A 10,410-nucleotide genomic window follows, 5' to 3' on the forward strand; every position below is an offset into this window, starting at 1 on the left:
TATAAAGAATCTATTGAAATTGTATTCTCCCCTGGACTCGTACACTTTTCGGTACCCACCCTTTTGCTTCATCTCGAAGAAGTTGAATTTTGATCTTTTTCTTACAAATAAGTTATTGATCAAGCAATTACTTGATGAAGCGAATCATGAATAGCTCAAATGCTCGTAGAGGAAAATCTTCAGTTCCACAAAGAGGGCAATACAGGGGAGTGAGACAGAGGCCCTGGGGGAAATGGGCTGCCGAGATTCGTGAAACTTCTGGTCGTCGTCTCTGGCTTGGCACCTATAACACTGCAGAGGAAGCTGCCGTGGCTTATGACCGTGCTGCAATTCGGATACGAGGTGATCATGCTCTGCTCAATTTTCCGGATTGTAGTAAAATATGGAGAGCTAAATTAGTGTCTCCTGTCGGTGGTTCAACATCAGGAGACAAAGGTAATGCACATATATTTCCCTCTATAAAATCAATCAATAAACATTTTTTGTATTTTATGCTGTAATTTTTAATATTTAATGTGACTCTTAGAACCCCAAATTACAAGTACCCTGACGATCCATATATTTAGGATGTATTCAATTTGGATTTTAAATGGTTTTTTTCATTCATGGAATCCGAGGGTATTAACTCGGATTTTAAAATATGTAACAGGATCTTGGGTATTCAATTGGGATTTTAAATTGTTCTATTGGTATTCAATCAGGTTTTAAAATTATGCTTTAAAATCTGATATATTTAATTGGGATTGTTCAAAATCCATTAAAATCTGATGACATTCATTTGGTATTCGAATAATGATGGATTCTTTTGGACTTCATATAATGATGGATTTTGTGGGATTGTTCGGTGTATTTTAAGATTTTTGAAATCCCACTAAAATTCATGAGATTTTGAAGCATTGTGCTTAAATCCTAAACACTCTCATCAACTCCGAGAAATTTCATCAAGAATCCGTACAAAATCAAAATCAGATACAATTCATTAAATCCCTGTTGAATACACCCCCTTAATTTACGGTTGCTGAAAATCAGATGATGAATTCAATCATCGGTTGAGTGATGACAAGTCACAAAACCCACAAAAGATGTGCACACATAAGGAATGTTTATGCTGTTAATTAACAGATTTAACCGGAAGATCGTCCACCCAGGTTTAGTTTTCATTTGTGTACTTTGGACTAAGTAGTAACAACTGCTTAAAATCTGTATGGTTACAGGTGTTGCGGAATGTGGGGCATCTTGTAGAGATGATATGAAGTTGGGACTAGGTAAAGAAATTGGTGAGAGGAATGCAGAAGTAATGCAAGACAACATATGGGAACAGTTTCTCCAATTGGATACTCCGGAGTCACTTTGTGGAACTGATGAGAATCAGGGTACTGAAAATCGTGATGATTTAGGTAGTATAGCAAGTGGTACCAGGACAGATGGTGATTGCAGTGAAAATGAAGCTATGAGCAGTGTATATGACTGTATGCACAGATCAGGAATCAGTTTTAATCATGACCTCCCTTCCAGTTTCGATGTTTGGCAGCCGGATTGGGAAAGGAGTGACCTGATGCCTGATGGAGTTTCGGATATGTTTTGGAATAACTGGAATTGGGAGGTGCCATTTAATTTTCATATACCAACTGATGAGATGCAGGGTGCTAAAAATCGTGATGATATAGATAGTATAATAAGTGGTACCAACACAGATGGTACTTGCAGTGAAAATGAAGCTATAAGCGGTGTATATGAAAATAATAGCAGTATGCTGATACTAGAAAACTTCTCTTCTGCTGATAAATGGGAAAAGCTGAAAGGGGATGTACGAGGAGATATTGCTGTAGCAAGCAGACAGTATGGGAGTGTTTCAGGAGTACTCCCAGCACACCAAGCTGGAAGCTGGAATATGGGTTCGCTACCCCAAGAACAAGCTGAAAAAGAAACAATGATTTCAGAAAAGCAAGAGAATACATCCCAACAACTTCAACTCATTGCGCAATCATTGTTTAAAGACGTCACTGACAAAAATGAGCAAGTTCTGGACACGAGGAAGAGCACCTTAAACATCGATTTACATGAAGAAATCGCTGCAGGAGAAATGTATAGAAGAACTTCGAACAATATACAAGACATCACTCATTGTTAGTCTTTGTGTCTTTGTTTTTCTTAACATTTCTCTATGTTATTCTGTTCTTTGCATGGTGAATATTCATTTTGAGCTATTTACTTGTTCTGTTTCACAGTACATAAAAATCTGGACAGAACTGAAGAAGATTTACCTATTAAGTGTGCTGAACCTCGGCCTCTCACTCACGAACCCAAGAGATCTAATGAGAAGGGGAACACCATGGAGATAAATTTTTCTGCTTCAGAGGTGATTTTAAAAGAGGTTATACGAGAGAGAACACACACTTTGGCTGATCAAGGAGGTAACATAACCATTTTTTTTTCTCTGAATAAACTACCAAGTGCTTTACTGTACTAAACATGTACTACTAGTATATGTGTACATAATGCGGCCATTCAGATTAGGTTCAAAAAAGTTACTTATTATTTAAAGTGACGAGTGGATTATATATTATAGGTAGATCTTTACTTATAAGATATTTGAATGTTTGGATAAATTTACTTAGTGTTTGGTAAATTTAAACTTACAAGTTAAATTAATTTATTTAATATAAGAAACTTATTAATACATGAAATTTCAGTTATATATTTAGAAATTAAAAACACATATTAAGATAAGAATTATTAAAAAAAATAAAGAAGTGCAATATTCAATGTAACAAAAACATTTAAGTGCATCTTCATTAGCAGCAAGAGAGAAAGCAGGTTTTTAAAATTAAATTGGAAGCTGGCGTTTTGTTTTATTGGTAGTTCCCACTTCCCAGTAAAGGCTGATTGGTTGAAAAACATCATGGTAATTTTATCACAATGCCAAACATCTATAACACCTTAAATTCCATGCACAAGCTAAATTCAACAGACATTAGCGCTGACTCCAGATTCCAGAAATCATCAATAAATTCAACTAAACATTTCGTGAATTACTACACATACATCTAATTTACTATCTGAACATGAATCACATTCAAATCATTGGATAAACAAATCACCTATATGATAACAGTTCTCTTAACATTCAATACCCTCAAAATTTCCAAGTACATGAATGTCGTATAACTATCTGTATTGGTGGCCTATACAATTTTCAAGGGTATATACATAAAAAATTTATATCATGATTATTTTAGCTACTTCACCCCCAGCATGTTCAAATCTTTAGCTCTATCCCTGTGCATAGTTAGTTTAGTATATTAATATTCAGTAATTTAGTAACAGTTTGGATAAGGTTACTTCTTTAAAAAAAAACTGATGAAGGTTTAATTCGTTGTGTTTTAGATATTGACATGTATCTTTGACTATTTGGTTTGACTGGAAGGAAACTCTTAATGATGTTAATGAAGTTTCATATATAACATTTTCACCCTATCCTCTTAAACCTGAATCATATTTGTCGAATTGATGTATCCTTATATTTTGCCCCCACACTGGTGTTCTTGCTTCCTAGCTTTCTACCAATTTGTTCTGCTCAAAATCTCCCAAGTTCATTTTGTTTTATATCTAGTAAATTGTCTGCAAAACTATATATTCGTCTGCTTTGCAGTGGATGAATTGGAACAACATATGCCCAGCAAGTCTATTGAACCTCGGTCCCTCACTTCCCAACCAATAAATTCTGTAGAATTCTTAGAAGATGAGAGAAATGCTGTCAGAAGCGAACTTCCGGGCAGGGACGGAGTCATGAAGATTCATCATTCTGCTTTGAAAGGAACTTCTGAAGAGATTGTTAAAGAGCATGCTGTGGCAGTTGAAAGGGGTAACACTGCCACTTAATTTTTGGAATAAACTACAAACGTGCATATTGAACTTAATACACAAGTGCGCAACTGCACATAAATATTTTACATTGTTCGCATATGACTAAACTGGAAGCTGGATTTTTATTTCATTGGCTGATTTACTGTAGATGAACCCATAGAAGAATCAGCTGCTGATGACTTTGAGTATGCTGCGAGTTGTGAAGACGTGGGACATGCTATGATTACTGCATCCCAGCCTTCCAGTTTGCAAACCATGAAATCGTTACCCCAACAAGTCAATATGAAAAAAGTGGTGTTAGAAAATGAAGGAGATGCATCCTCTCAACTTCCCTGCATTTTGCAACCGTGTGAGGATGGCAATGAACTAGAGGATCAAGTTTTGGAGATGCAGAAGAGTACCCCAATCATTAACTCACATAAAGGTATTGCCACAGGCGAAACGTCAAGTTATGCACCCGAAAATATCCCCGAGGACATTCATTGTTGGTCTTTTTACCTATATGTTTTGCTCGATATTTCATATCATGCCTGTGTTCCTTTTATGGTCAAAATATCTGTTTGGTTGGTTTGCAGTTGATGAATTGCAAGAAGCGCCACCTACCATTAGCAAAGAGAGTCTTAGCCAGCATTTTGGGAAATCACTAGATGAAGCAAGAGAGATATTTGGTGGTAATTTTTATTGTGACATTTCCATTATAAAATATCAATGTTGTTGCATTAGTAAAGCTCTGTAACTTGTTTTATATGTTCACTATTGTAGTTAGTCGATCTGAATTTAAAAGGAGGTGCAGAGATGTTGGTATTAAAAGGTGGCAATATGGCAAGAGAAAGATGGGTAGCAACCGTTCTTCAAAGCACAAGCAAAGACTAAACAATGGGTATTCGACAGACATGCCTCATGTGCAAGATCAACCTGTTATTTCCCATACAACCCGGGTCTTGAATACGATGGATGTAAAGGTGATGTATAACGACCTCATTATAAGGTTTGAACTGCCTGAACTATCAGGAATATCAGAGTTAGAAGACAATGTGATTAAGAGGCTGCACTTGGATAGACAGAGTTTCAGCATCAAGTATGAAGATGATGGCGGTCATTGGGTTTTAATTACTTGTGACGAGGATGTGCAGTACTGTATGAAAATGTCAAGATTATGGAAGAAGAAAACTATTAATATGTTGGTTAGCCAGACTGCTAATCTTTAAGCTCCTTGAAAGCAGATGGCACCCATTTTTTACCCTCCCAGAGATATTTATATGATCTGCTTGCTGCCTTTTCTACAGCAGTATGACATCACTAATATTACAGACCACAGCAATAGTTTGGCGTGTAGCATAACTCCAATAGATGTTGCAGACTTGTAGCATAACTATTATCTTCTGAGATTTGTTATTTTTTTAGTACATAGTCGATGTGCAAGTTATCACACTGTACTGAAGGGCACTGGGAATAACTACGTAGTCAACCTGAAAATCTTGTTTCTCTGTCAAATGATGCGGTTATTTTGGAAATTTATAATTTCTTAAAAATTATAAACCAAAAAAGTGTGTGCATTTAGTGTAATTATAAATCTGTATACTTCTTTCTCCACTTTTTTAGTGCTGTGTTTTCAGTTTCAGCCAGTTTGCGATTGTTAAATGTATTCTGTAAACTTCATGTCTTTCAGCTTCTTGTGAAAAAATATACCATGGAGAGGCTAGCAGAGATATACAGCAAAAGTTGCTTAGAGTGCTCTAACAGAGAAAGTGATGATGAGTATGATTGGATTCCTGCAAAGATTTTAAGGTGTTTCTATGACAAAGATTTCAGGCAAGTTACATTATCTTGCGTACAGACATATATATAAACATATGTAGGAAAATAAGTACACTTTACTAGCATGAAGCTCTTGGAGAACTTTTCTAATTTGATGTCTTAAACCATATGAATGTTCCTTTTTAATCTTGTATAATTATATTGAGGATAGGAGGTATAATGAGACACTATTGAGGTCCCGGGAACAACATGATTGAAAATTATATATACTCTACAGGTCAGATGCTGTCGAACCTATCCTATGCTCATCCCTTTTTCCCAATGAGTTTTCTGTCAAAGATAAGGTTAGAAAATGGGTTAGAGTTTTTCCAAGATTTGACAGATTGAAATAAAGGCTCTTGAAAAAATACTGTTGCAAAGCAAAGGTAAGCTGTTATGCAACTCTCCATATCCTTGTTCATTTATATTCGCATTAATTTTATTGAATGCTCTTCCTACTTGGTTTGCAGGTTACAGCAAGAGATGCTGAGGTATCTTTCCTCAAGGCAGATGCATCAGGTATGCCAACTGAACAGAAAAAGAGATGAGAGAAATTTTCTTCTAAAATTGATAGAGTGAAAAATAAGGGCATATATTACATGTTTCTGCATGGTGTTTAGTGAGTGATTTACTGATTTACCAGGTGATGATAAAAAAAAAAAAAAAAAAAAAAAAAAAAGCATAAAGAAAGCTACTAGAAGAAAAAATGAGAAGGGAGAACTATTAGTTTGAACTATCTATTCTCAATCATTTGCAGGAGAATGATGTTCCAGAGTTCCAGAAAAAGGCTATGACTTGCTTCCGCATTATGTCTCGTAGTTTTATAGATCCAGGAAAAACAGAGGAGAACATTTTAATACGTGATGAATTAAAAGATGCTGATGTTTGGAAAAATATTACAACTCTACATGATCAAGTACTATATGTCTACAAGCTTGTTGTTCTCGGGTACGGATATAAATCAGAAATAGATCATTCAATATCATTAGAGATGATAGTTGGTGCATAAATGCCCTTTCCAGTGATTCCTAAACAAAATTTTCTGCAGGATGATGTACTAAAGATCCTTGGGGAGAAGCATGGACTCTATGAGTATTACGTGCTCTCTCGATGAAATGTTCATATATACTCTTTAACAAAGAACATGTCAAAGAAATCCTTCAAGAGGCTGATATGCAGAAATCTTCTGGGAATGCAGAGTTTACTTTGTCTTGCATGAATATACTTGTGGTAGAACTTTTATCCCACACCCAGTATATTGCTTATCATATAGAATTATAGATCATAAAATATATGGTGATGTGATCGTCATTTGCAGTTGTGCTACACGTGATTTTTTTCTGAGTTTTATTATTAATATATTAAAGAAACACATATATTCGTTACCAAATTGTAAATTTTTCGGATCCAGACTAGGGTGCAGACCTCTGAACAAACATGGTGATGGCCACAATGTAAAATATCGTATTAACAGCGGTTAAAAAAATATATCGCATTAACAGCGGCTAAAAAAATAATCGATGTCTATGTTATTTTTGACATCAGTTAATATAATAACTCATGTCTAACTTCTTTGAATTAAAAACAAAAAGGACGTGGCAACTCCTGTTTTGTACCCCTCTCATATGTTTCCCGTGTATTTCCCCTTAGTCAAATTTTCATTCCCCCAATTTTTTTAACCCCACCCAAATTCAGACAAAATAAACACCATCTTATTCAATATTTTTTTTTGTCACAAGATACTTTCTCGTATGATAAATTGTATCAGAATACAATAGCCGCTCTTTCGTTCAAGAAAGTTTACCATCTAACCCTCGGACATGCAGAGATGACCGGGGACACTTAGACAATAAAGCTTTAATGTTCGATAAGAAAACACCCATAAGAGGTCCCGCTATCATTCTTTTTCCATTCGCGTATCTTGAAAAATACAATACAAATAAAAGAAACATAGTAAGTTCATACTGAAAATAGAATAATAAAACTATCCAAAACAAAAGAGAAAAAAAGTCAACAAACTCATAAAAAAATATGAATATCATATAATTCTTTAAAGAATAAGGAAAGTAAAAATAAAACTGATGTGAAACAAAACATTAAAAAATCTACACCAAAGAGATAGTGAGATCTCTTTGGTTAGATACATAATAAAATAATAAATAATAAAATTTAACTCCCAGCGGAAAAAATTGACTATTAGATCAATAAATATTAAAATAAAATTAGGAAAATATAATTGGAAGTTAAAATATGGCTAAGATATATCTACTCAAATACTCCCTCCGTCCCTTTTTACATGTCCTTTTTGAAAAAAAAATTTGTCCCAAATTACTTGTCCACTTCTCTTTTCAAAGTAACTTTTTGTATGTTTTTTCAAAATGTAACAATTTCCAATGTTTGACTAGCATATATATATACACAACTCTATCTAATTCATTACATTTATTAGAGATATATATGAAAACAAGATATCCACCTAACATTTTCTTAAGATGCGTTATTTTTTCAAAAGGGACAAGTAAAAAGGGACGGAGGGAGTATAAGACAAAATCTTGACGAATAAATGTATCACGATTATAGTTAATTATCATTATCAACACCATATAAATTTGGTATACACCAATCAACAAATCAACCCTTAATGGCGCAATAATACCTCATTAAGGCACAATAAGCCATCATAAATGGCACTCATGAATTATGGAATTCAGGTACAAAATCAGCAATAAGCATTCTATCAATTAATTTTCTAATTATACACAAAATTTCAAAATAAAGCATGTAGAAAAACGTAAGTTTCAAAGAAAAGCAAATTTAAAGGTAGTCAACTTGCCATTCAAAAGGTAACTAAAATTAAGGTCTACAATTACTACTATTAAAAACAAACAATATCCAAAATTACAGAATTAAAAACAAAATCATGCAATAAAATTAGTCAAACAGAATAATCTACGCGCACTAATTAAGTCATCGAGACACCACCTCCACCGCCACCGTTCAAGAACTGCAAACAATCATCATGCACACTAGCGAAAAACTAAAATCAAGATAGGATACGGGACACACAATTATATCTAATCATGAAAAAATAAATTATGAACCGCACCACAAGAAAATATACTGTAAGAATAATCACATAATCATAGTCATATAATTTTATGTTTTAGAAAGATCACACCTGTTAGTACGGATCTTGCCTCATCAGATGGACCCATATGAATGATCATCTCGCATCTCCGATCAACTTGATGTAGCGTCAACACGGATAACTGAAACCTAATTGATCCGATTTTTCACCCTCCGGGCATATTTTTTGTCCACATGCTCCGATCGCCGAGAAAATGGCGAATTTAAATCCTTCTTGGCTTGGAAAAACAAAAGGAATGGAAATTTAAACAAATTAAAACACTCCTTCATTTCACTCTCCCCGTGTTTCTCTCGTTTCTCCGAGTCGAAGTTGCTCCAACCCTAGCTAATCAATCGAAGCTGTTCAACCCTAATCAATTTAAGTGCAGAAGCTCTCAAGCCTAATCTCAAAGTCGAAGCCCCAAGCTGCTCTCTTCAGTTCTCAAAGTCGAAGCCCTAATTTTTTTAACCTCTTGCAGGTTATTCAAAAAACCCTAGTTTCCTCTTCAGGTAATTCTTTTGTTCGTGTTCTTACTCTTCACTTTTGTTGCTCTCTTGCTCTGGTTCTCTTGTTATTTTGTTGATTTCGTTTTGTGTTTTTGCAATTAGTTTCTTGTTTTGGTTTGATTTGTTTATATATACACCTAGTTTGTTTGGGTTCGAACATGGTTTTGTTTTTTTGGTTTGTATTATGATTTTGTTATTTCTGTTTTGGATGAAGAGAAGTACTCTAAGGATGATTTTGTCGGTATAGTTAACATTCCTGTTTCTTGGGTTTTGTAAAGTTTGTAAGCATGAGTGCAATTAGTTTGTACATGACTATGAGTGCAATTAGTTCTTTTTGTGTTTTCGGTGTAATTTTGTTGGATACATAAGTTAATGGGGAAATTTTGTTGTATAAGAAGCTTTGTTAAAGTGGGAGAGGAATTATTTAATCGTTAAGAATAAGATAATGAATTAGTTAATATAAAAAATATTTTATCAAAAATATTGTGTTAATCAATTCCTCAATTAATCTTATTTAGGAATTCATAAGAACGCTATATTTTCTTAATTTTTTTTTATAGTTTCGTTATTTTTTTAAAAATATTTGTGAAAAAATTGTCCGCAACTATAAGAAACTCGTGCAATTTTTATGATACGATTTGCAACAAGTGCAACCAAAGCAATTTTTCGAACAAATGAGAGTTTATTCGATTGTATTCGCTGAATTTGTTGCATACAGTTGCAAACCGAAAAAATCGCAAAAAATTACAAAATTAGTATTCTTACAAATATATTAAAAAATTAAATATTTGAGAAAAAAAATAAAAAAGGAGCATTTTATTATAAAAATGACCATTATATTTTATCATGATTATAAACATATATAATACATAGAAGATTATATGATTTTGGTATGTCAAATCTTTGGTTTTATGATACAATTCTTTTTAAAAAAATTCTTTGTAAAAGGAGAGCACAATTACTTTACTCATTACCTAATATAATTTGATTTTAGAAACCTTAATTGAATTTGTTTTTACAAACAAGTCGGTGCATAAAAAATCAATTAATTTATTTATTGTTTAATTAAATTTACCTCATTACTGCTTCACTACAAAAATTACATATTCTAAC

At 33.7% G+C, this 10,410-nt stretch overlaps 1 protein-coding gene across 2 annotated transcripts; it reads left to right on the top strand.

Moving 5' to 3' along the window:
* On the top strand, positions 1 to 6,993 carry LOC108201848 (hypothetical protein). Of its 2 annotated transcripts, XR_010287591.1 has the most exons (12): positions 1 to 435; positions 1,215 to 2,126; positions 2,229 to 2,414; positions 3,653 to 3,865; positions 4,016 to 4,291; positions 4,443 to 4,538; positions 4,630 to 5,155; positions 5,537 to 5,679; positions 5,903 to 6,050; positions 6,135 to 6,183; positions 6,422 to 6,612; positions 6,713 to 6,993. XR_010287591.1 is itself a non-coding variant. In XM_064084495.1 (7 exons), exons 1-7 carry the CDS (start codon positions 135 to 137, stop codon positions 5,073 to 5,075), a joined length of 2,430 nt encoding a protein of 809 aa, XP_063940565.1. In that variant the 5' UTR covers positions 1 to 134; the 3' UTR covers positions 5,076 to 5,488. The 2 variants fall into 2 exon arrangements, 1 of the variants encoding a protein (XP_063940565.1); XM_064084495.1 differs by lacking the exons at positions 5,537 to 5,679; positions 5,903 to 6,050; positions 6,135 to 6,183; positions 6,422 to 6,612; positions 6,713 to 6,993 and having other exon boundaries at positions 4,630 to 5,488.
* The last annotated feature ends 3,417 nt before the right edge of the window (positions 6,994 to 10,410 follow it).

The sequence above is a fragment of the Daucus carota genome, chromosome 9, assembly GCF_001625215.2.
Source record: "Daucus carota subsp. sativus chromosome 9, DH1 v3.0, whole genome shotgun sequence".
In the NCBI taxonomy this organism is placed as follows: domain Eukaryota; kingdom Viridiplantae; phylum Streptophyta; class Magnoliopsida; order Apiales; family Apiaceae; genus Daucus; species Daucus carota.

Bases quoted from the DNA above. Each gene is read 5' to 3' on its own strand.
- LOC108201848 (XM_064084495.1), top strand. From the start codon at position 135: ATGAAGCGAATCATGAATAGCTCAAATGCTCGTAGAGGAAAATCTTCA. The intron at 3,866-4,015 runs GTAACACTGCCA...GATTTACTGTAG, and splicing joins TGCTGTGGCAGTTGAAAGGG to ATGAACCCATAGAAGAATCA. The intron at 4,292-4,442 runs GTATTGCCACAG...GTTGGTTTGCAG, and splicing joins AATCATTAACTCACATAAAG to TTGATGAATTGCAAGAAGCG.